Source organism: Streptopelia decaocto, assembly GCF_964273445.1.
Source record: "Streptopelia decaocto genome assembly, contig: HAP1_SCAFFOLD_59, whole genome shotgun sequence".
In the NCBI taxonomy this organism is placed as follows: Eukaryota; Metazoa; Chordata; class Aves; order Columbiformes; family Columbidae; genus Streptopelia; species Streptopelia decaocto.
In genome coordinates this window covers 180812-206898 of record NW_028116288.1, presented here as the reverse complement: position 1 = coordinate 206898, position 26087 = coordinate 180812, and the positions used below count along the sequence as shown (strand labels likewise).

General features: G+C 49.4%; 1 protein-coding gene across 1 annotated transcript in view; it reads right to left on the bottom strand.

Moving 5' to 3' along the window:
- Positions 1–24772, bottom strand: part of LOC309452267 (uncharacterized protein) — a gene marked incomplete at its 3' end in the record, with an annotated part of 129198 nt that extends 104426 nt beyond the window's left edge. The window contains exons 1-5 of the mRNA XM_082076929.1: positions 24689–24772; positions 24422–24596; positions 21944–21989; positions 21529–21669; positions 10893–10990 (exon numbers count right to left, since the gene is read on the bottom strand). Of these exons, the coding sequence (XP_081933055.1) occupies positions 10893–10990; positions 21529–21669; positions 21944–21989; positions 24422–24562 (426 nt within the window). The 5' untranslated portion in view covers positions 24563–24596; positions 24689–24772. The remainder of the gene's footprint in view (positions 1–10892; positions 10991–21528; positions 21670–21943; positions 21990–24421; positions 24597–24688) is intronic.
- Positions 24773–26087: the final 1315 nt, after the last annotated feature.

Below are 26087 nucleotides of genomic sequence, written 5' to 3'. Positions count from 1 at the left end.
GGTTATTCAATGCCTTCTGTTAGTGCAGGGATGGGAAGCAACGACATCCAAAATTTCCTCAGCGTCTGCTACTGCTAGGGAAAGGAGGAGGTAGGAACAGAAGGAGAGGAGAGAAGACTTCAGCTGGAAGGGACCTACAGTCATCATCTAGTCCAAAGGCCTGACCACTTCGGGGCTGGCCAAAAGTTGAAACATGGTATTAAGGGCATCGTCCAAATGCCTCTTCAACACTGACAGGCATGGGGCATCGCCCACCTGGGCTCCGGGAGCCCTGTTCCACCCTGTTTGACCACCCTCTTGGGAAAGAAAACTTTCCTCTTGTCAAGTCCAAAGCTCCCCTGAGGGATGGATGCCGCTTTGAGCCTTCTGCTATTGGCTGCCGGGAAGAAGGGATCAGCAGCTCCCTCTCCATTTTCCCTCCGCGGAAGCTGTAGAGAGCAACGAGGTCGCCTCTCAGCCTCCATCTCTCCAAACTAGACACATCCCAGGTCCTCAGCATCCATGAACCAGAAGAAGCTGTTCTCTCACAGTGGAGTTCTACAGCCCCCACACTCCCTCCCAGCTGAAGCTCTGACACAGGAGAAACCCCCTACATCAAGAAAGCCCACCTGAAGGTCTACAGCCTAGAAATAGGGAATACAGCGTGACGTGGAGCACCAGGAGTTTCCGGCACTGCTTGCACACAGCAGAGTAGGAAAATGCTCCTGCAGGCACAAGTAGGTCACAGCCCGACTGCGAGCCACAAATGTGATACAGGCAAATGCATTCTGGTGTGTCAGACAAGGCATTGCCAGAGGAAAGGCAAGCCTGGTGCAAAGCCCCGCTGAGAACTCGCCTGGACAACTACGGACATTTCTCATTCCTCGGCTTCAGGAAAGATCAAGTCCAGCTGGGATGAAAGCAAACCAAGACTACGTAGTTGGTTAGGGTCACGGAGGGCCTACAGAAGAAGACAACAGCTGCAAGGAGCAAGACCAAGCCTGAGAGGGCTGGCATGACCCTCAAGCAAGATATCAAGGATGAAAGCCAAAGGAGGAAAAGAGCCATCGAGTGCAAGCAAAGATAGGGTCAACAGCACAAAACCATTCAAGACTTCTTCCCAAGCAGACAACCTCACCATCAACGACAGCGTAGCATCACGTATCACTTGCTGCATTGGGAAGGAATGGCACAGGGACTGCCAGGGCCACCTTCCAAGCTTATGTGATGGCTGGCGGGCTGGCTGGCTGGCTGGCAAGCCTCTTCAGGTGCATAGCAGTGGGACAAGACAAAGGGAATGCCTTCTTGAAGAGCACTGCAGAGCTCACCATCTTCATCCCATGCGCAGACAGGCTCAGGAGCCATCAGAAATAGGATACAGAGGGCTTGCAGGGGGTTGCAGTGCTTTGGAGCACCCACTGGTGTCCCACCAGGCACAGGAAGGATTCTCGCCCCCAAGGTCCATCAGGTCAGAGGCATTTGGGCACTCTGGGAAGTCCCCAAGATGGCTCCAGCTCAAGGGAGGATAGGGCTTGCGCAGCTCCTGGGAGGCGTGAGCAGCTTGTGGGACAAGGAGCCCGGTCTGGCTCACCTGCTCAGGGAACAGCCGATCGCCAGCACTGGGGTCAGGAAGGAATTTTTTCTCCCGGGGCAGATTGGCACTGGTCCCCGGGGGTTTTTTGCCTTCCTCTGCAGCATTGAGCATGACCACTTTTCAGAGCTCCTCTGGGCCCTTTTGGCTCGCTTCCTACCTGCTGCTCAAGCACCAGGAAGATGGCCTCTCGTGCCCTGCAGCTGGGGGGAGGAAGGCTTTTTTTTCCCCCCATGTGGGACACCAAGTGTCTCTGGGGGTTTTTTGCCTTCCTCTGCAGCATTGAGCATGGCCCACTTGCCGCGGCTTCTTTGGGCCATTTGGGCTGGGTGCCTGCTGCTCCACGAGGTGGCCCTAAACTTAGCTAGGACAGCCTACCCAAACCAGCATAGAACAACTAACCTAAGCCAACCTTAAACAGCTGAAAACAATCAACCTTCGAGAACCTAAACCAATCTCAATCTGCCTTCAAAAACTTCAAACAATCAGCCAACAACAACCTAAAAAGCACCTGAAACCATCTACAACAAATTACCTCAACCAACCTAAACCAAACCAAATAAAGCAACCTCAACACCCTCAAACAAACCTACCTAAAACAAATGACCTAAAAAATCCTACCGAAAACAACCTCAAACTCCATAAACCAGCATTCCTCAAACAACCTTCGGCAACGCTGATCCAAACAAGCTGAAGACATCTAAACAGACCCACCTTAGTCAACCTAAAGCAACAATCTCAAACAACTTCAAAACCACCTCATAAAGCCTAAAACCGCCTGAAACAACCAAGCTAAAATAACCACCTAGACTAAACAACTTATACAAGGTGACAGAGCAAGTGCCGAAGATGGGGCACGCTTCCGGTTATTCAATGCCTTCTGTTAGTGCTGGGTTCCGGGAGCCCTGTTCCACCCTGTTTGACCACCCTCGTGGGAAAGAAAACTTTCCTCTTGTCAAGTCCAAAGCTCCCCTGAGGGATGGATGCAGCTTTGAGCCTTCTGCTATTGGCTGCCGGGAAGAAGGGATCAGCAGCTCCCTCTCCATTTTCCCTTTGCGGAAGCTGTAGAGAGCAACGAGGTCGCCTCTCAGCCTCCATCTCTCCAAACTAGACACATCCCAGGTCCTCAGCATCCATGAACCAGAAGAAGCTCTTCTCTCACAGTGGAGTTCTACAGCCCCCACACTCCCTCCCAGCTGAAGCTCTGACACAGGAGCTCCTGCTGAGCTTCCATTGCGATGGCCTTCGCTGGCAACATCGCAAACCAATTTGCTGCAGATACAGTGCGGATTTCTGGAGGAAAGGGATTTAATACTGAATGTCTTGTAGAAAAACTAACAAGATATGCGAAAATCTATGAGGTAAGTAAACGAGGGAGTGTGATCTATTTAGCATACATTGTTCGTAAAATAATCCAACCACTACTTATTTGAAACCATGATGTACACGTATTTTAAAAAGTTTTGAGGATGAGAGAAATAATCCTTGAATTTAAGGAAAGGGTACTCAAATCAGGCAAATTCTTGCACAAAGACCTCTTTGCATTGGACCAAAAACTAAAGCTGCAGCAGAGAGATGAATTCAGTGGTGTGGTTTTGTTTTTCTGATGTGGTAACTTTAACTGCTCCTCATATGGCTTCTTCTCCAAACCCTTCACCAACCTCTTCTGGACACCCACCAATAGCTTTATCTCCTTTTTATCCTGTGGCGCCCAGAACTGTACCCAGTGCTCCAGGTGAGGCTGCAGCACTGCCGAGCAGAGCGGGACAATCACCCCCTGGCCCGGCTGGCCATGCTGTGCTGGGTGTACCCCAGGACACGGGTCCCTCTTGGCTGCCAGGGACACTGTTGGCTCATGTTCAACTTGCCATCAACCAGAAACCCCAGATCCCTCTGCAGAGCTGCTCTCCAGCATCTCGTGCCCCAGTCTGTATGTACAGCCAGGACTGCTGGCACTAAGATGGATACTTGTGGAACCCACTCGTGACTGGTGTCCAACCCAACATGACCCCAACTCTGTTTATTTTTCCTCACTTAGGCAAAGTGAGTGGATTCCGTGCCTAAATATAATCACATGTATTTTCTTTATAGTAATTCCTTGCCAGATTCAGGCAAATGTGTACTTTTCCCGGAGTCAGGGAGGGCTCTGGCGTTGTATTTGGTGAGCCACGTGTATGCACACTGTGGATCCCCATTGTTATTATTTGCTGCACCCCAATAATTTCCTCAACTGATACTCAAACCTGTATTTATGTTCTTGGAGAGCTAAAACCCCATTCTTTACCCGTTAATCTGCTGCACCTTTTTGACCAGAATAAAAGTTTGTTTTGGACCCTGTTGTCTGCCTAAAACTATCGTGGTGCCTCTGTGACACACGGGATGGGGGGGACACAGGGGACACAGAGGGGACATGGCGGGTGACCTGGGGGTGGGGTGTCAAAGGGGACCTGGAAGGGACATGAGGGCCACAAGGGGGGACACTTCCCCCACTTTTCCCCCCTGCACCACAATTTACCCCCCAGTTTCCTCCGGTTTTAGAATCCCCAAACAACTTGCGTTGGAAAAGACCTTTAAGATCATGGAGTCCAACTGTTCCCCCGATACCCAATCGGAGTTGAAACGCCTGTCACCAGTTTCCCACGAATCCCTTTGGGCCTCGAGCATTTTATTCCCCCCGAGCGACCCCCGGATGAAACACCTGGACACTCAAGTTCTCACGTTTGCAGCAAAATCCCCATTTTGCCCTGTTTTTGTTTCTCGAACTGGGATGAACTCTGCAGGCTCTTCTCAAATGCAAAATAACGGGGGTTTCACTGCCCTCTGGGCTGGACTTTGCTGCTGCTTAATGGGGATAAACTTAGCATTTTTATTAGTGTGAATTTCCTTAATTGGGATCTTCCCTATGATCCTAATGGGGATAAACTCGTTGTTTTTAACAGGTAGGCTCCCCCATGCACGGCCGGGAGAGCCCAGAGCAGCCGGACCGTGCAGCAGCCGATTTTCTCCTGCCCGACGCCATCTGCTCTGCAGGGACGAGCCTGAGCCCGAGCAGCCGTGCGTGCCCATCCCGGCATCAGGCGAGCCACTGCTCCGGCAGCGTGTGCGGGTGAGCCAGGGCCATGCAGCGAGGAAGAGGGACCTCCTCCTCTTCAGTGACACCTTGGGCATCGCCAAGCACCAGTAAGATTTGCAGAGCCCAGCGGCCTTTCCTCCCAACCCTGGACATGGCAGCAGGGCAGCAGGGCAGGGACAGCCCAGGAGCAGCCCCAGGTGGCCGGCACCCTGGTGCTGGATGCAGCCATGGCTGTGACCATGGCAGGGGGACTTGGGAGGGGAGCCAGCAGGCTCAGGCATCTCCAGGTCACTCCCTGTGCTCCTCTCTGCAGACGTATTCCATATCATGCACCAGCCCCTGGGAAAATTGAAAGGTACAATGGTTTGTTAAAAACTACACTAAAGGCATTGGGTGGTGGAACCTTTAAAAACTGGGATTCAAATTTAGCAAAAGCCACTTGGTTGGTCAACACCAGGGAATCAACCAATCGAGCTGGACCTGCTCAATCGGGAATTCTTCGTACTGCGGAAGGAGATAAAGTTTCTGTAGTAGACATGAAAAACATGTTAGGAAAGGCAGTCTGGGTTCCTCCTGCCTCAGGCAAAGGCAAGCCCATTACTGGGATTGTTTTTGCCCAAGGACCTGGCAGCACCTGCTGGGTGATGCTTAAGGATGGAGAAGTTCGGTGTGTGCCTCAAGGGGATTTGATTCTAGGTGAAAATATTCAATACTGAACTGCATGATGTGAATTGCCACACTAACAGTGTTTAATAAGTGTCTTTCAGATCAAGACAGTGATGGTGAAACCAGCGCTCGCTTCTTCGAGTGGTGCCTGACAACTTCTTCAAAGTTGATAGAGTCTTTTAACCCACAAACAGTGGTCATGAGATGCACTAGATGTACCATTTTTCCTGCCATGGGACACTGTTGTGACAAATGAACTTAATGAACTTTTTCAAAGGATAGTCAAGGGATTAAGAGAATGATGAATTGCTCCTGTGTATATATGTACTTATGTATATATATATATATATATATATATAAAAGTAGTGATTAATTAGATTGTATTGATAGAATGTATTAATTAAATTGTATCGATAAGGTCTAAGTATGCCGTGAATGGCATGTTATAAGGGGTGGAATGCCCTGGTTTTGTTAAAAACACGTTTCTCTTTTAATGAATTTGCCTGTCAGCTAAAGCTTCATATTAGATGATTTCCTGAAAAGCCAGATCCATGTATTGGTAGACATAGCAATGGAATGTGAGGTGACAGTGACAGGCTGGGCTGACAGGCTCCCCCTCCCCTAGGGGGCGCTCGGCTGCCACACCCAGCTGACACAGAACCTTTGTCACAATGCCCGCTACCGTGGTGGGGATGCGGTGACTCTGCAGGTGACAGGGACACTGCAGGACTTGGTGTCAGCTCAGCAATTTCTCAGTTCCCCAAAGAAGCTGAATTCTGCAAAGTGCTGCCTTTGCTGTTGAAATGCTGTCATCAGGTGGGGGTTTTGGTGTAATACACTGAAAACCAGAGCAGAACTCGTGAAATATTCCCATGATATGCATGATCCCTGCACCAAACCACCATGACTCAGCCTAAGGAGATCTGCAGCTTATTTTTTTGTACTGCCAGCAGATTGTGGAAGTACAGTATAAAAATCATCTTTATGGAGAGATCTTTGCATTTTAGGCTTAGTCTAAGTGTCTCATGTAGCTGGGGGTTTTGTTTGGGCCTAATCCATAAGGTCTTATGGCTTTCCTCCTCCTCTGAAGGTGGATGTGGTAGAAAATATAAAGCAAATTAACGTCCTGCAGCCTAGCCTTGCCTTGCCTTGCGTTGCAGCCCTTATGCTTGGCAAAAGGAGAGGATTAAAAGCTTTTGCTAGTTAAAGTAATCAGTGAAATGTCATTGCAAGTGTGGGTCTTACAATGAGAGATGTCTGGATTTCTTTTTGTAACAGCACAAATCTTTTTAGCCTGTTCCCAGGAATTGATGGAATAGGAAAGGAGTCCAAAGGAGTGTACGTATTCATTTTCCAAGTAACTGCTTTATATGTCTGTAATGGAGAAGATTGTCTAGAAGAAGCCAGAGGAGTTCCATTCCACATCTCTGTCATTGGGTGGATTGGTTGACTTCAGGGTTTGCAGTGACAGGAGTTTCGTGTGTGATTTACAGCTCAAATATGGTCAGAGAAACTGTCCTCATTTCATTTTTCTTTTCTCTCACATGGATACCCAGAGAGATTTTAACCTGGACTGCAGACTGGTGACTTCCACTGGTCTTTTGCTGACATGGCTAACTTAGGAATTAAAACATCAGACTTGTTTGTAAAGAAATTTTCAATTGGTGAAGGACATTTAGAGGAGGAATGATGCTAATGAACATACGGGGAATAATGTGAAATGACTCTTCAAAAAATAATAAAGGGAAAGCTTGTGGGGAAAAAAAAAAAAGAAAAAAAAAAAAAAAGAAAAAAAAAAGAAAAAAAAAAAAGAATCAGGACAGCTGATGTTTTCTATCCCCCAAATCCCTTGGGCAGGAGTCTGAAGAGCTCTCTATTAGTCATGGTGACAGGATCTGTCATATTTCTAGAAACTGAGTTTAGAAGCTTTTAGAGGTGATTTGATCAACATGTGGTCACTGTTCCTGGTCAGAGCTCAAAGTATGTGCAAGATTTTGCAGGGACATCTGGCTGGAAGTGTTGATTAAACAGTATGGAGGATTAAATAGTACATAGGATTAAACAGTATATACGATTGCAGTACAAGTGCTTTGCATCCTCTACAAATTGCCAAATAAGTAGTAAAGTTAAATAGACTAGAAGAGCATTTTAAAATCAGGAGTGACTGTCTGCAGGCTAAATCATGTTTTCTTGCTATTTGATACTGCACTATAGCCCTTGGGACTTGCTGTCTGGATGAGAAAAAAAACCCTAACCAAACCAAATGTGAGCGGAAAAAAAACTGGGGAGAGTGCCTGCTTTGAAACGATGTAATTATTTTTTCTGTGTTGTGTTTTTTCAAGGTCCAGGTCTCCCTGTAGTGCTTTGTCTTACCCTAGATGTTCATATACCCACTGTAAGTCACAATCAGGTTCTTTGTGCCCTGTCAGGCTCTGTGAAACTCTGTCAGGCTCTGTTGGGCCCTGTCAGACTCTGTCAAGCTCTGTCGGGCTTTTTCATGTCCTCTGGGACTCTATTGGGGTCTTCCGGGTGCTTTCAGGCTTTGTCGGGTGCTTTCAGGATTTGTTGGGCTCTGTCAGGCCCTGTCAGGCCCTGTCAGGCCCTGTCGGGCTTTGTTGGGCCCTGTCGGGCTCTGTCAGGTTTTTTCAAGCTCTGTCAGGCTCCATAGGGCTTTGTGGGGCTTTCTGAAGCTTTATCAGGCCCTGTTGTGCTTTGTCAGGCTCTCTTGGTCTTTATTGGGCTTTGTAGGGCTCTGTCCAGCCCTGTCAGACTTTGCCTGGCTGTCAGGCTCTGATGGTATCTTTGGGGCTTTGTTGGGCTTTGTTGGGCTCTGCTGGGCTTTGTCCAGCTCTGTCGGGCTCTGACGGCCTCTGTCAGCCTCTGTCAGGCTCTGTTGGTCTTGTTTGAGCTTTTTTTGGTCTCTACTGGGCTTTGTTGGTCTCTGCTGGTCTCTGCTGGGCTTTGTTGGGCTCTGTTCGGCTTTTGGGGGCTCTGTCGTGTTTTAAGGGGCTTTGACGGGCTTTATTGGGCTTTGTCAGGCTTGGTCAAGCCCTGTCAGGCTCTGTCAGACTTTTTTGGGCTCTGTAAGGCTCTATAGGTCTTTGTCAGGCTTTATTGGGCTCTGTTGGGTTTTGTCAGGCTCTGTCAGGCTTTGTTGGTCTTTGTCAGGCTTTGTTGGTCTTTGTCAGGCTCTGTCTGGCTCTGTCGGGCTGTGTCAGGCTCTGTCAGGCTCTTTCAAGGTTTGTTGGGCTGTGTTGAGCTTTGCCGAAAGAGATCAAAAGAGATTGACAGGGCCTGACAAAGACTGACAAAGCCCAATAAAGCCCGACAAAGACTGTAGAGCCTGACAGAGCCCAGAAATATCTGACAAAGCCCAACAGAGCCTGGCAAAGACCAACAGAGGTGAAGAAAGCCCAATAAAGCCTGAAAGAGACCAGCAGGGCCTGACAGAGCCAGACAAAGTCTGATAGAGCCAGACAGAGCCTGACAAAGCCCAGCAGAGCCCAACAAAGCCCAACAGTGACAGGGCCCAACAAAGCCCAACAGAGCCTGAAAAAGCCTGACAAAGCCAGACGAAGTCTGACAGGGCTGAACAGAGCCCGACAAAACCCCATAGCGCCTGACAGGGCCCAAAAAAGCCCAAGAGGATACAACAGAGCCTGACAGGGCTCAACAGAGGCCGATAGAGCCTGAGAGAGCCTGACAATACCTGACAAAGCCTGGCAGGGCCTGTACAAAGCCTCAAACCCCAACAGGGCCCAACAAAGCCAACAGAGCCTGACACAGCCTGACAGAGCCCGACAGAGCCCGACACAGCTTGACAGAGCCCAACAGAGCCTGCAAGGCTTGACAGATCCTGACCAAGCCCAACAGGACCCGAAAGAGCCGGACAGTGCTCGACAGAGCCTGAAAGAGCCCAACAAAGACTGAGAGAGCCTGACAAGGCTTGACAGAGCCCAGCAGGGCCCGACAGAGCCTGACAGGTCCTTTCAAAGCCTGACAGGGCCTGACAGAGTCCAACAGAGACCAACATAGCCCAACAGGCCCTGACAGAGCGTGAAAAAGCCTGGAAGAGCCTGACAGGGTCTGACAGAGTCAAATAGGGGCCGGAGCTCTTCCGCCAGTTCCTCAGCAATGGGGCTGGCCTCATCTCGCTTCATGTCTTTTAAGAACACCTTGACCATGAGTGGTGATCACCACGCAACCTTGACCTAGAACGATAGTTATGACTCTTCCCTTTGCCTCTTCTTGGAGATGGCAGCAATGGCGAGTAGGAATGGGAACGGGAACAACTCCGTGATCGAGAGCTGGAGCGAGCACAGGAAGAACCTGATCGTGACTTGCAGTGGGTATATGAACTTCTAGGGTAAGACAAAGCACTACAGGGAGACTTGGACCTTAAGAAAGCACAACACAGAAAAATATTACATTATTTCAAAGCAGTCACTATCCCCAGTTTTTTTCCTCTCAGATTTGGTTTGGTTGTCTTTTTTTTTCCTTTTCTCTTCCAGAAAGAATTAAAGTATTTGACAAGAATTTATACCTTATATTCTATTGTAATACCTTAATAAGGTGTGCCAGAGAAAGAGATGCAGGAGAGTCATTGATCTGTTCACAAAAAGTTAGACACATGTTCAATTGTACATTCAAGACAGAGCGTAGTAACAGTGGGACAGCAGTGTAACAAAGCTGTAACAAATTCCAATGTTGTTGTCTTACTGTTCCACAATTATGGATGAACTTTCCAGTGATTTATTCCTATCAGACTAACTTCTGCTTTGAAATACATACAGAAACATGGAAAAAAGCCAAATAAACTGTATTTATGAAGACTGATTTTGTGTTGATACACATGCTAGTAAAAAAAAAAAAAAAAAAAAGAGAGAAAAATAACTGTTCTCAAGAAATAAAAACTCATCTGTTTTAGTTGCAATACAATAAATGCAATTTACGTTAAAATAAAGACAAAATATAAAAACCAAGTGAGCGACACATAGTATTCGACAAAAGTGGCAAATCCAGATCCAAATCCAAACCAGTCAAGTGTTTCCTTGTGTTTCTCATTTATACAATATTTTAGTAGCAGAATAAGTGTTTGCAAACCTGAAGAAAAACACCACACCTTTCCCAAATGTAAATTCATAGTTGTGTAGCAACGATATTTAAATTCACAGCAATCTATTAAAGACATTTTTTTACTCAGAGGGGCCCCAACAAAATCACTGCAATTACACAGTTTTAGGAACAAATCCCCAAGTACTTAAGGGCACAACAAGGAAGCACGGAGCTGCACAGAGCTGTCCTCACAACAACGGCGTGACTCACTTTTTACCTTGTTGAGTCCAATATTTTAACCATTTACTGCAAAAAATCTTTGTAAGGAACAGAAGCCATGGGAAGGGACCCAGGAGCCCCTGACGTGTCCTGCCCCAGAAACCTCCCAGGCTTCCCCCGCTCCTCCGCACACTCAGCAGTTCCGGGTCCCGGGCTGGGCTGACACCCACCACCTCTCCTCTAGGATCACATGGAGCCACCAAAGGCCACCCCAGCCCCTGCGCGGGCCCTGGCCGAGCTGACACTCACCCTGCAGATGGTGCGCAGGGTCTGGCCGCTCCCCGCCCGGCTCAGCGTCCTGCGCAGGGCCAGCAGCGTCGCTCCCGCGAAGGGGACACAGCACAGGGCTGCAGAGAAGGGACAGAGGGACCCAGAGGGTCAGTGGCACACAGGGGACACCAGGGTCCATCTCTGGCAAGGCTGCAGCTGCTGGGATGTGTGGGATGTGTCTGAGGGTGTGGGGAGGGTGCGGGGAAGCCCTGTGGGGAAAGAGGTGGGACAGAGACCCTGTGGGTTTGTCTCCAGTGGGTTCCTACAGTCCAAGCACCAGGACTGGGCTGGTGAGGCAGAGCTGCTGGCCAGTCCTGGCACCAAGCGAGGAGGCGCGGCAACTCCAGAGTCCCCCCGAGTTCAAGACAGGGCATTTAGGAAGGGGGGATCCCTTCTCCCTATTATCACAGACCCCTGCCAAAACCAGGAGGCTGCATGTGCCGTACCATAGCTGACAGCCATCTTGCCCAAGGTGATGAGCACAGCCTCATCAGGGACCTTCCCCACCACCTTCAGGTGGCTCTGGAGCTCAGCCATGACAAAGTGGGAGCGGGCCAGAGCCACCAAGAAGTCACTGGCAGCCACCTTCACATCATCCATCACACCCTGAAAAAGCGCCGCATAGAATTACAGAATCATCTTGGTTGAGAAAGCCCCTCAAGATCATTGAGTCCAACTGTTAACCCAACCCTGGCACTAACCCATGTCCTGAGAACCTCATGTCCGTCTGTCCAGCCCTCCAGGGATGGTGACTCCAGCACTGCCCTGGGCAGCCTGTTCCAATGCCCCACAGCCCTTTGGGGAAGAAATTGTTCCCCACATCCAACTTCAACCTCCCCTGGTGCAACTTGAGGCCGTTTCCTCTGCTCCTGGCGCTTCTTCCTGGGGAGCAGAGCCCGACCCCCCTGGCTCCAAGCTCCTTTCAGGCAGTTCAGAGATCAGAAGGTCTCCCCTCAGCTCCTCTTCTCCAGCTGAACCCCCCAGGTCCTTCAGCCGCTCCATTGTCGCGGTTGAGACGGACAAACGACATGGACCAAATTCTTTCAAGATGAAAGTAATAGGTGCCATTTATTGTTACAAGTGCATTTTTATACAATTCTACCAGTTCATGTGTCTTTTCACTATTGGTTACAAGTTACAGCACTAACATCTCATTGGTTAATTTTGCTATCATCCATGTTATTCTTCTATCCCCTTCTCTCTCACGGGTATATCTCTCCTTTCTCACGGGTACAACTCCATACCTCCAGATACTCCTTTACTCCCATCTTTCTCAAGGGTAAATCTTAATATCTCAAGGCTGATCTCTACTCCCATATTTTCTGTCAAGGACTCCACAGACCCGCTGCAGTTTCCCACAATTCCCCCTTTTTTTATTTATGCTAAAAATGCTGCCCTCATTGTCCGCTGCAGGGCCCTTTGCAGCAGAGAAATCATGCATGGCAACATTAGTAACACAACCACAACAATCATCAAAATGATCAGTCCTGTTTTCACTGCTGATAACAACCATCCTAAAAACCCTCAACCACTAAGCAATTTATTTAACAAATCTCATAAAAATCTTCACACGCATGTCCTTGAGCTAATAACAAAAATCTATCGTGGCTCTACTCTGCCATGTGGCATGTCTTACAGAATCTACATCTAACAAAAGTCCACTTAAAGCCTTTTAAATTCTGTTAGTTTGCTTAACTAGCCAGCATCCTAATTTTCTAAAATATTTAAAGCTTTTAGCTGTGCCAACACCAGATACAAGAGATCCTAAAACCCTTAACCTTGATCCCCAAAAATCTACATTATCATCACATTTTGACTCATATACACGAAAAAAGTGTTTTTCTCATCTTGCTCTTCTGTGATCTATTATCATAGATACATTGGGTGTTAAGAGAGTTAATAGTCCCAAAATACACAGTCTTCCAACAGCATTAGAAGGAATTCCTGGTCAAGCTCTATCTCCACAGATCAAGAATACATCATACAGGAGATTTTGGGGTCGCTGTCCCACATTATCAATGACATTCCTTGGATTCTTCTGTGAGGCATTACTCCATCGAGTTTCATTTCTATAGTCACCAATGGTAGCATTAACATTTTGCAGTCTTATCCATTCATGCTTTAGCATATTGTCCTGGCACTTTTCACAAACCAGCTGTATACAAGCATCCATGGGCATAGATCCCAGCAATTCTAGTTCCTGTGGTTCAATGTCTATTTCCGGGAGACAGTTAATCCAAAGTGCCATGTTAGTATTTTTGTTGCAATGCCTTTGCACCGACCACTATTTTGAAACAATTGTGTGATGCTGCTGTATTCATCAAGGGGGATGCCAACCAAGCACGTGTGGAACGGGTTTTCTGGAGATGCCATAGCCAGGCATATGGAGTCCTGGTCAGTCATGTTGGCTAAAGTAATCCACATGTTAGTCTTTGCCTGTGCGGGCATCCAAAACACAGCAACTGCAACAATCATTGTCAGGAAGATAACACAGGTTTCACGTTTTGTGCCAGCAACCATTGCGGCCCTTGATCTGTAAAGACACAAGCATAGCCTCTCCCCAGGTTATCAATTGCTGTGGCCTTTTCCATTGATCAGTGATTTGACCATAACTAATGTAGATTCTTTCTGATTTAGCATGGTTTTGGGTCACACTTGCAAAGTATTTCATCACACACAATGCTTTTGACAATTGTTTTTGTGGTGTTTTCCCTACTTCTCCCCCCTTTTTGTTTTAAAAAAGAACAAAACCAAAACAAAAAACACAGTTCAGAATCAGATACGTGCATTGGACCTTGACTACGTACTCAGAATCACAAATCAAATTTAGAGGTTACTCCTTTAAAAAGTTCTAAATAATGTAAAGCTGTGCCAAGTTCTGCTCATTGGGTTGAACCTTCAATAATTTTCACAGAATGATGCCAATTGTTATCTTCACGCCAGACCACTACAGCTTTATGAGACTTCCCAGAACCATCAACAAATACTTTGCAAGTATGTAGGATCAGACCAAATACAAGTATGGCCTATGAACTGATGTTAAAGATTTGCAGGTTCTGCAGCAATTTACATTTTACATTTATGCATGTCAAAAGCTGTGCTGTTAAGAAAATCAGCTAATGCAATTTATAAAGACATAGATTACCAAAAAAAAAATCAAAATTAAATTTCACAAATGGTACATATATGACAAAAGGATCATGGCCTATTGAAACTTAAATTCATTCCCTGCTTTTCTTGATCAGAGTAACAAGCAGTATATCAGTCTGCTAGCAATCTCATCATACTGTCCCACAATAGCCACAGGTTGTTTCTATGTTGTAGCTATAAATAGACAAATCTGCAAGTCCAATCGAATGCAGTCAGCCTGTAAGGTTGTCATAAATTTATTCCTTAAAATTTCCAACTCCATTTTGGTCGTCATATTTATTGGATATTGTTTTCCCTTACCAGATTGAAGTCCTGTTTCAGATCAATCAGTGTAGTACTTGCTTTATCAAAACATTGGCTGTTAATACTAGTGGAGATACAGCATTTGAAATTTCCTTGGAGATTTCTCACTTGCAGCAAGCAGATCTGCGCCATCCCAGCAGCTTCTTGTAGGCCATGCAACTAAACAGAATTCTCAGAAAATGTTATTTGAGCTTACAATTTACTTAACAAATCTTAACCTAAGAGAGGTATAGGAGTTTCTAACAGCTATAAGAATTCATGTATTTAAACTTTGTTCCAAATTTGGCGGCATTCCATTAATCTCAAAAAATGGCCTTTCTTTCGTTGTTTCTCATGACCTCAAAAACTAGCATGGTGAATTTACTAAGAAGTCACTTACAACTAATTACCACAAAATAAGTCTATTAACAAATATTTGGTTTAATTTTCCAGTTTCATTAGAACTATGGATCCACTGGTGATGCCTTTAAATTTCACCCTCAGACTCTTTCATGCAGTATTACAGCTCTCTAGCAGTAACATTGCTTGAGGGAAGGGCGTGGGGGGAATAAAACTTCCCTCTCGCCCCCATCTGAGATGGCAAGACGTCCAGCCCAGCATGAAAACACATCAGTTCGAACTCCACATCAAACCAATCTGGCTCCACTCCACACGCAAATCAGTACCAGTCTGACCCAGAGAAGCACTGAACACTGTGACCCCCCAAAGCTGACCAGTGTGAAAAGACTGACTTCAGCAAGGAGGTAAAGTTATGAGCTCTTTTCCCCAGATGTGCCAAAACCTAGGAAACAAGACAGAAGCAAAAATAAACAACACCAACAACCCCTGATTCAAAGCCGAAAAACAACACAGTGCCACAACAAAAATGGATGACAATACTTCAGGAAAAAAAAAAAAGGAACAGAGCGGGGGGAGCAAAGCCCCCCTTTCTCTGCTTAGCAGCGGGAAAACAGTTTTTTTCCTTTCTTCTTTCTCTTCTCGCCGCAGTTCAGATATAGTCAAGGCCATGCAGCTGGTATAATCACTGGTACGAAGTGGGAGGCTCTGGCAAACTCCTCAGTTACGATGAGCTGCACACAGGCCTGGGATATTTTGCTGTTTTGTTTTCCCATTTCATTCCAGCCATAATACACTTTATATGCAGTTTCAAGTAGCTCAGCAATAGTTACATTCCTTAGCTCCATTTACTTTTTACAATTTAGAGATGTCAAAAAAACAGTATAAACCAGTATAATAAACATCAATCCATTATTCTATTTTCCTAAATCTAAATCAGTTAATATTCTAGCAACTTTTAAATACAACCTCTTCCAAATTCACAGCTATCATAGCATTTTAACAATTTAAATGCTTTTTTAACAATATAAGCAATCATTCTAATGTGTAAGGATGCATCCTAAGGGGAGGCAAGGTGGAATTTTAGCAATTTTAGCAGTGGAACCGGTTCCCGTTTTGTAATTATCTCCCAAACAAGATTCTTTTGGTACCAAATATGAATATGCAAACTAAAATACTGAGCTCAAATATGAAAACCATATACCAAGTTCAAATATGCAGATGGATCACAGTTACACTAATTTAAGACAATATCTCAATTTTTGCATTGCACCTTTGGGCCGCTCACTGCTCAGACAGGTGGAGGTACCTCTGGGTCTCCCTGACAAAAAAAGTCAGTGGCGCCGGAGCCCATCGGCCCCCCCCGAGCCGGAGCGAGCTGGACTGGGCAAGGCCTTTTTTGCTTTGTTTTGGTTTGGTTTCTTTTTAGTGTCTCATCTGGTGCGCTACAGCTGTTATTCCAAAACCAGGATTCTTTACATGATGTACATACGGAAAAGCCAAATACAGCACAGCGAGATGAGACACAGCTTGTCACAGAGTTGCGCAAGTCTGAATACTGGAATAAAGGTAGCATGCTAGCGAAAAAAAAAATAACAGCTACTACACACAAAATTTTACCATCACATTCACGCAGTAAAGAACTAAATTACTTATGATCTTCTGTATTATCACAAAACGCACATTTTGAGTCAATGAATTCTCATGATTTAACAGACTGTGAACTTATCGTACCATATAACAAAGACCTACTAAAATTGCAACATACTTAAACCGATACCCACAAAGAAAACAGGTTAATGAGGAAGGCATCTTGCAGACTCTAACAAGTTTGCTGTGACCTGTGTGTTATCAGTTAACTCTCTCTCAGCTTGTTGACGTTCAAACCGTTCCAGCTGTAAAACTGTCTGTAATGATCTAATGATCTCTTGTAGAGATTTATTTTGTCCTGGTCTTCTCACCTTAAAAACAACATTAATTGCAACAAAATTCTATTCTCCGGACACTTTTCCCAATCATTTAACTGAAACAGCAGCCAACACTGATTTCAATATTTAACAAGATCTTCCTTCCTTATAATTCCGAGTGCTTTCCTAAGTTTTAAAACACCTCCCAATACTGATTTTTCAGGAACACAACTGAAAACAATTATTCCTGACCCCATCTTGCAAGTAAAAGCCTTGAGAAGGGGGAGGGAGGGGTAGAAAACACAGGCTGCTTGCAGCACGACTGGGAAAAATGGGGAGAGAGTTTTACGGTGCACTTAAAAACAACTAGTAAAACAATTAACTCACATTCCTAACAAGCTGCTTGATTTTCAGAGAGGCAATACACAGAAACACATAATGTGTACTGTAAAACTTGTAGATAACATGTTGATAGCAAACATCAGCATTCTCTACTGCTAATTTCAACACCAATGCTTCCTTAGCTTCTAAGTTTTCAACCTGCTTATTGATGGCCTCTTGAAGATGGTCAATAAATTGCATGTAATTCTCACTGGGACCCTGATTAATAGTTGCAAATGATTTGGCTGCATTGTTGGTTTCAGGCACCTTTATCATAGCTTGATATGCGAGGTCTGTTGACTGCCTCAAGATTTCAGAAAGTTATCGTGCCTGTAGTTGTGGTGTGTCAACTGGTGTCTCCTCCAGAAACGCACAGGGTCCCGTGGTTTAACTGCAATCGAAACTGGGGGTAAATCCCAGCTTTTTGGTAAGTTCGGTTTACGCTCTGAAATTCTACCCCCACCCTCAGGAATTCAGTGCGGGTGGGAGGAGGGGGCAGGTTGGAGGGACCCAAATCTGTAGGAATTACGTTATTTGGCTCGGTCTGGCTCACCACGGGGGGGTCCTCCCCACCTAAATCTCCAAGCAAGGGGGGATAGGAAAAAAAATGTCCATTTTTTTCTTCCGCGACTGATAGCGGCGGGGCAGAGGGTTGAACTGTGATTAATGGCGGTGACGCAGACGGTGGAACCGCGGTTGATGATGGTAGAGGAGAGGTTCGAGCCGTGATCGATGACAGCGGAGCAGTCGGCCGAACGCGGTGCTCTGACCGGTGCTCTGAGGGCCCCTCCCGAGACCATGCACAACCCAACACTGTTTTTTCATGTGAGTCTTTCACAGCTTTTATCTGATCTCGGGGCCACACATACGTATACGAGTCTTTCATAGTTTTTTTCTGATCTCGGGGCCACACATACGTACGCTCCTCCTTTATTCCTTTTAACTTTCCAAGAAAGTGCCGCGGATCCTTATCCGTGTCAGATAACATGGACTTGGGCGGTTTTGACGAATCTTTAGTAACAGGGGGGATCAGAGTAGTACTTAATCTTGCTTTTTTCTCCGAATCTGGCCCAGGAGAGCCAGGGAGACCATCCCCCTCCGCCGCCTCTGCCTGTTGCTGTTTTAACTCTTTCAGAGTGTCTAATAACAAGCGCCACGTCGTTAACAGTTCAGTTGCTTCCTTGGACCCTTGGGTAGCACTGTCAAACAGTTTATCTCCCAAGTCCATCCACTGTGACACACTAAATGCTGTCACAGGATTAACCTCTAAACCTTGTGCTTTGCCCCATAGTAACATTTTTCTTAAAGTCAGTTCCGGGAGGCTAATACCGTGCTTCTTCAGAAGCAGCTTCTATGTGGATAATATAGTACCCTCTTCTTTAGATAAGTTTCAGCCCCCGTGTTCCCGGTAGCTCACCTACTCCTTAGCGAGGTGTCTTTTCAACGATCCGGATCTTCGGCAGCTCTCCTCGGCTGCTCTATCAGCTGTACCGGGCTCCGTCTCCACAGCTCTTCTTCGGCTGTTCACAGCTTCACGCTGTCACCTTGTTAGGCGAGATCCTCTTCAGGCAGGATCACGTCGGGGTCACCATATGTCGCGGTTGAGACGGACAAACGACATGGACCAAATTCTTTCAAGATGAAAGTAATAGGTGCCATTTATTGTTACAAGTGCATTTTTATACAATTCTACCAGTTCATGTGTCTTTTCACTATTGGTTACAAGTTACAGCACTAACATCTCATTGGTTAATTTTGCTATCATCCATGTTATTCTTCTATCCCCTTCTCTCTCACGGGTATATCTCTCCTTTCTCACGGGTACAACTCCATACCTCCAGATACTCCTTTACTCCCATCTTTCTCAAGGGTAAATCTTAATATCTCAAGGCTGATCTCTACTCCCATATTTTCTGTCAAGGACTCCACAGACCCGCTGCAGTTTCCCACGCTCCATCATACTTGTGCTCCAGCCCCTCACCAGCTCTCTTGCTCTTCTCTGCACACTCTCCAGTAGCTCAAGGCATCAAGCGAAGTCTCCAAACGCTTGGGTCACTGAGATGAACAGCACCTCCCGCGATGCTGCCGGATGGAGCAGCTGCCGCGGCACCAACCGGAGCGACCGCACAAACGGCACCGACTGCACTGGCCGCACCAACCGCCGCCGCTCCGTGTCCTGTGGCTGTGACAGCAGGGGCCCTCGCATCCCCGGCCCCAGTGCACGCGGGCCTGGTGGCCATGGCTGCAGCGTCCCGGTCCCCGGGCAGCCCCGGCCTTCCCCGCAGCAGCTGGGGGTTTGTCCCATCCAGTCCCTGCAGGAACACACAGCCCCATGGCCAGCAGAACCAGGGCAGTGACTGACCCATGGACTGGGCGCTGGGGAGGCCAAACCTCAAATCCTGGGGGCAGTTTTGGGCCCCTCATGCCAAGAAAGCCCTTGAGGTGCTGGAGCGAGTTCAGAGAAGGGAACGGAGCTGGTGAGGGGCTGGAGCACAAGTGTGATGGAGCGGCTGAGGGACCTGGGGGGTTCAGCTGGAGAACAGGAGCTGAGGGGAGACCTTCTGATCTCTGACCTGCCTGAAAGGAGCTTGGAGCCAGGGGGGTCGGGCTCTGCTCCCCAGGAACAAGCGCCAGGAGCAGAGGAAACGGCCTCAAGTTGCGCCAGGGGAGGTTGAGGTTGGATCTGGGGAACAACTGCTTAACAGAAAAGGTTGTCGGGCACTAGGACACCAACGCCTCTGGCTGCCATTTTCCCAGGCTCCCTTGAGCCCTGTTCTGGGGAACACAGCACAGAAACCCAGCAGTGTCAGCAGAAAAGGTTGCTGGGGTTCGGGATTTGGGGCCCTTCACGAAATCGGGATGTTCCCCGTGGTTTTTGCTGCCATGTTGTGCTGCAGTTTGGCTTTTTTCCTCCAAAACCGGGCTCCTGGAGGGCTGGGATGGCAGAGGGGTTGGTGCCCTTAACAGGAACAAGTGCAGGTCAGCTTCTTGCTCTGCAACAACACATCCTGGAGCAACACGGAAAGGAAAGGCTCAATGAAAGGAGCACTGAATCCTTGATTTGAGTTCATTTAATGATTTTTCCAGGATCTTACAGCCATGCAGTTGGCACGGTGCTGTGCGCAGAGTTTGCAGGTGGAGCTGCCCCACCACCCGGGACCGCTCGGTGGGTCACGGACCAGAGAATCCCAAGCGGGTGATGGAGAAGACTCTCAGCACAAAGCGCCTCTGCCCCGAGACGCCAGCACGAGGCAGGAGGGTCCGTCCTCCCATCCCGCCACCCTGCGGGGACCACAGTCCACAGAGTCAAAATACGGGAAGAACAAGCCCAGCCCTTCCCGCCAGCGCAGAGCAGAGCACCTCGAGGGGAGGCCCGGCCATAGTAAATGCCGTACGTGGGCTCCTTGGTGTCTCAGTATCTGTCCATGTACCTCAGGGGCTGGTGGCGCGGGAACTTCACCTGGGGAGGATGGTAAACGGGCGGTCGCACAAATTCAAACACAAGCTCTCTCCTATCTGTAAAGGGGTGACACAGAGCGATAGCGAGACAGTGCAGATCCAAACCCCCGGCCCTCCCTGCCGCTAACAAGGGCTCCCCTCACCGACCAGGGCTGGTCGAGCACGCCCTGGTGAAGGCTCTCGGTGTTATTTGAAAATGCTCATTCAAAATGGGCTTTTAAGAGGTTGTTTCCTCAGACTGCTGTTAGTCTGGGGGAGGACGGCTCCATAAGCGCCCAGTCTGTGCTGTAACAGCTCCCAGACCTGTGCTGGGACCAAGCAGGAGCCATGGGGCACAGCTCGTTCACCAGCCCTGTGCCTCACCCCAGGGCTGCGTCACGGCTCCCCAGCCCCCAGCACAGGCCATTTCTCACTGAGGAGCTGATGGGAGACCCAGGTAACGGAGCTGTCCCACTGGCACTGTTGAAACGCCAGCCCTGTCGGGGTCATGGCATCCTCGTGCTTTCTGTACAAGTCAAACGTGCTCAAGGTTCACATCTTGAGCCTGTGGCTGGAAACAAGACACAAGGACAAGAGCTGAGGTGATTCTCTTCTCTTGCAGCACTCTGGCAGGCAACTACTTCCCCACAGCACCCCCGAGTCTGTAAAACAGAGGTGGAAAAGGAAGGCACATTGAAACTTCTCCCAGCTTCTCCAGCCCTCTGCACTTTTCTGCTCCAGGCAGGAAAAAAACCCACTTTCTTAATGGCCTGGTTTAACGCAACAGGACAGCACAGTGCTTGCAGGGCTGGGATTGCGGCTTCAGGCGACACACAAACTCAGAGCAGCCCTGAACAACCCTGCAGACTCCAAGGAACTTGCTCTCCTCCAGCAGTAACGACCTTGTCATCAGAACACGCCAGAACAGCCTGGCCAAGAGAGCGTGAACCGCCCAGCAACAGCCTCAGTGACCAGGGCCTGGGCCCAACACCCTCGCTGGAATCGATGGGGCGGTTCTGGCTTGAAGAGCAGGAAGATGAAGCGATGGCAGCCAGTGCCCATGGCGGGGAAGGGGGGCAGGTGATGGCAGATCTCCTTACTCAACTGCATGTCGTTGCCTGGGATGTTCGTCCTGAACACACACAAGTTTACTTCACTATATTCATTTCCCTCCCTTAGGGCCAGCAGATTCCCCCAGGATTGCACATCACTCTGGGCTACGTTGTAACGTAACCTACGCCCTGTTTGACAAGCAAACAGACAGCAGAGGCTGCTTTCACTGGGAAAAAAACATCACACTCAGCGTTTTGAAAGCCAAACAGCAGCAACACCTGAACTCCTGCGTCTTTAGCAGGACCCAGAACATGGGCGTGAAGAAGCCACTGGCAGGAGCACCAGAGAACCACAGAACTGTCTCAGCAAATCCGTATTCCTGAGCTCTGTTGAAGGAGTTTCTGCCCACTCCGCTGGGGCTTTCCCCGAGCCCAGCAGCCGGCTCTGCCGTGCGGTACTCACTCCAGCCAGTGCAGGTACTCCGAGTGCGCGTCTCTTCAGCGTCCATCTGCAACAGAGAAAGCCGACTTCGTGATAGGATCACAGAATCGTTTGGGTTGGAAGAGACCCTCAAGATCATCGAGCCCAACCATAACCCAACTCTGGCACTACCCCATGTCCACAAGAACCTCATCTACGCGTCTTTTAAACTCCTCCCGGGATGGTGACTCCATCACTGCCCTGGGCCGCCTGTTCCAGTACTCTACAACCCTTTCCAGGAAGAAATGTTTCCTGCTATCCAATCTGAACCTCCCCTGGCACAATTTGAGGCCGGTGTTTGCATCAACCCCAAAGTGAGAACCCCCAGACCCGCTTTGAACCAACGGGCCAGGTCAAGACCACCCAGCAATCCTTTCCTAGCAGAAGAGTAACTCGTTCTTATAGGACTGAGCTTCAAATGAGAACTCGACAGAGGTAATTTCAAGATTGGTCAGCTGCTTCACCGTGCCTCAGTTTCCCAGAGCAAGCAGTGGCAGCGAATGCACCTGCCAGGCAAACTGCTGAGGGAGAGGAGTCTGGGGGGAAACAAAAGACGGGAGTCAGGGAATTGCTTCCACTACACTGCGACACTGGTTCTGTCTCATCTCTCAACTGCTAGAGCTTTGGGGAGGCTACAATCTTTCCTGCGTATGTAACACATCCCTACTCAGATGATACGGCATCGCCTCTGCCTGTGCAGCCAAAAGAAACAGCAGCAAACAAGGGCAGAGGGAAACCATCCTGTTTAAACATGTTCTTTGTAAAGAACCTGCTACTCGCCTGGATTTGTGAGCAGCACAGTCCGCAGGGAGCCTTTATCTGCCTCGGATGACACTGCGGGAGGACTGGAAGACTAAATGAGCCACAAAACAGAATGTCTGTCACTGAAACAACATGTTCCATTAAGATCAGGTCATGATTTCCAAGGCAAAGAACACAAACCGGTCACGGGCACGGCCAGGACCCAGCACAGACCAGGCATGGCCGCGACACCAAGTCATCCAGCTCCACCGGAGAGCCCCCAGAGCCTTGAGAAACATCAGCCTGCTGACAGACAGCCATCCTGTTGCAACGCTCTGTCTTTATCACATCCAAGAAACAAGTTTGGATCATCACAGAGGAAATACCCTTCTAAACAAAATCCCCCGGGGCAGACAATGCCCATGAGGAGCTTCTGAGAAAACCAGAGGCTTCCCGTGGGGCCAAGGCTGAGCCCCACTCCCCCCCCACTCCTCTGACGGAGTCACCGTGTTCCCATAGCAGACCGGCACGGCGTGCTCGTCTTCCTGGCTGTACTGCACCCTCAAGGTGACCCGGGGGGAACGTGGGCCCTCGGAACAAGTCACGAAACACCGCGAAGTGCTCGGCCACGCGCTGCTTGTGGAACGGGCCGCTGCTCTTCTCCCACTCAGCTCTGACCTCGTCGAGGGGGATCAGCGCTGCGAGGAGAGGGAAACGCTGGAGGTGACACCGGGGGACCCAGCACAGCCGGGGCAGGGAGGGGGTGGCGGGGCACAGACCTGTCCGGAGCCGCGCTGCTCTTTCCAGCTCGGCATTCTGGCGGCTCTCCCTCGGGATCTTCTTTCTTGCCTTGATTTCCTTTGCCTGCAGCAGCTTCTCATGCGGCAGGCTGATGTCGGTCTTTGGCTCTTCAGACAGGGGTGAAAAAACCACATACGTGAAAAATTCAAATACCCAAAACACCCAAACACAAAACGCCTGCAGAGCGTTAGAGAGGCTGTGAAAGAGACGCAAACTCCAAGACAGCAGACTCGAATTTACCACCTCTGCCTTCCCTCGGCACCTCCACGCGTCTGCCGCCTCCTCCTCCCCCAGCCCATCGCACCCCCAGACCCAGCGCTTTCCCAGCCCAGAAGCAGCTCTGCTCTCTGCAGCCAAACTGGGTTATTTGCTGCAGGTGGCCTAAAGCTCTGGTTCCTGCTCTGGTTCCTCTGACACTACTGGGTTTAGGACAAGATGAAACGGCCTCAAGTTGCACCAGGGGAGGCTGAGGTTGGATCTGGGAACAATTTCTTCCCCAAAGGGCTGTGGGGCATTGAACAGGCTGCCCATGGCAGTGATGGAGTCACCATCCCTGGAGGGCTGGACAGACGGAGATGAGGTTCTCAGGACATGGGGCAGTGCTGGGGGTGGGTTATGGTTGGACTCAATGGTCTTGAGGGTCTTTTCCAACCAAATGATTCTATGATTCCAAGGAATCACTTCTCTACTCTGCTCCACGTCTCTTGGCAGGTCCTGGCCAGCCTCCCTCCTCCCAGAACTGCCATCCGATTCCCTGAAACATTTGCTCTCTGCAAACTTCTACATCAGAAAAGGGCCAACCTTGTGCCAAAGACCCTCATCAGCTCTTTCCAGAGCACAGTTTGGGGCAAAATGCAGCCCCAGCAACAGCTGCCTTGATCTCCAAACCCCGCACGGCGCAGCCCCCTGGGTGAGTACCTGGCTGGGGCTGTTGTGCTGCCGGGCCGTCTGCCCCCAGCGCGGCTCCCTGCTCTCCTCCGCCAGCCTCAATGACCGACTGAAACTGCGGGATTTTTCCAGCGCTTCTAAGATGCCGACATCAATATCCTCGTTGGACATCGGCCCCAGCGGGGCTGCCCGCGTGAGAGCACAGCTGGGAATGGAGAGTGAAGAGAAGCTGCTCAATTCATGCACACTGTGATTCACTTACAAAACACGCACCCATTGTAAATGCTTTCAGAGAACCTGCAAAACGAGGGGAGGATGATTCACAGAATCACAGAATGCCAGGGATCCTGAGGGACCTTGAAATCTCATCCAGTGCAATCCCTCCATGGAGCAGGAACACCCAGATGAGGTTACACAGGAAGGTGTCCAGGCGGGTTGGAATGTCTGCAGAGAAGGAGACTCCACAATCCCCTGGGCAGCCTGGGCCAGGCTCTGCCACCCTCACCGGGAACAAGTTTCTTCTCATATTTAAGTGGAACCTCTTGTGTTCCAGTTTGCACCCATTACCCCTTGTCCTGTCCCTGGTTGTCACCAGAAGAGCCTGGCTCCATCCTCCTGACACTGCCCCTTACCATATTGATCCCCAGCAATGAGTCCCCCCTCAGTGTCCTCTTGTCCAGCTCCAGAGCCCCAGCTCCCTCAGCCTTTCCTCACACGGGAGATGCTCCACTCCCTGCAGCATCTTGGTGGCTGCGCTGGACTCTCTGCAGCAGTTCCCTGTCCTGCTGGAACTGAGGGGCCACAGCTGGACACAATATTCCAGGTGTGGTCTCCCCAGGGCAGAGCAGAGGGGCAGGAGAACCTCTCTGACCTACTGACCACCCCCTTCTAACCCCCCCCAGGTCCCATTGGCTTCCTGCCCACAAGGGCCCAGTGCTGGCTCATGGTCACCCTGCTGTCCCCAGGACCCCCAGGTCCCTTTCCCCTACGCTGCTCTCTAATAGGTCATTCCCCAACTTACACTGGAACCTGGGGCTGTTCCTGCCCAGATGCAAGTCTCTCCCAGTGCTGCCCAGCGCTGATGAAATAAAGAATGCCGCCGCACAGCAGCATCACTCTGCTGTTCAGTCGGTCTCTTCGCTTCCAGGGAGTTCCCGCTTTCTCCAGAGCGCAAGAGACGGGGCCGAGAGAGCCCGGGCAGAGCCGGAGCCGCCCCCGGTCCCCGGGCCGGCCCCGCCAGGAGTTCAGCCGCCCGAGCGCTCTCCCCCCACGCCCCAAGCGGCTCCCGCTGCCCGCCCGGGGGAACCGGGGCTCCCGGCCCGGACTCACGGGCCGTGCCGGACGCCGCACAGCGCCGCGTCGGCAGGGGCACCGCCATGCTGCGCGCCACCCGCACCGGAAGGGCCCGTTACCATGGCGACAGGGGCCGCGCCGCGCGGGGTCTGGCCTGGAAGGCCCCGCAGCCGTAGCAACGGGTCTGTCTGCCGCAGCGCCGGGCTGGGAATGCCCCCTGCCCTAGCAACGGGGCTGTTTAGCGCGGAGCTGTTATAGTTAGCTGTATTTTGCTTTTGTAAACTGTATCCAAGATTCTCGCCTTATCTTGAAATTTCACAGATGGTATACAAGTTTCTACCTCTTAGTTTGAGAGTAGAGAACTGAAAATTAGTTCTGTTAGTTCTCAGTAAGTCCTTATCTT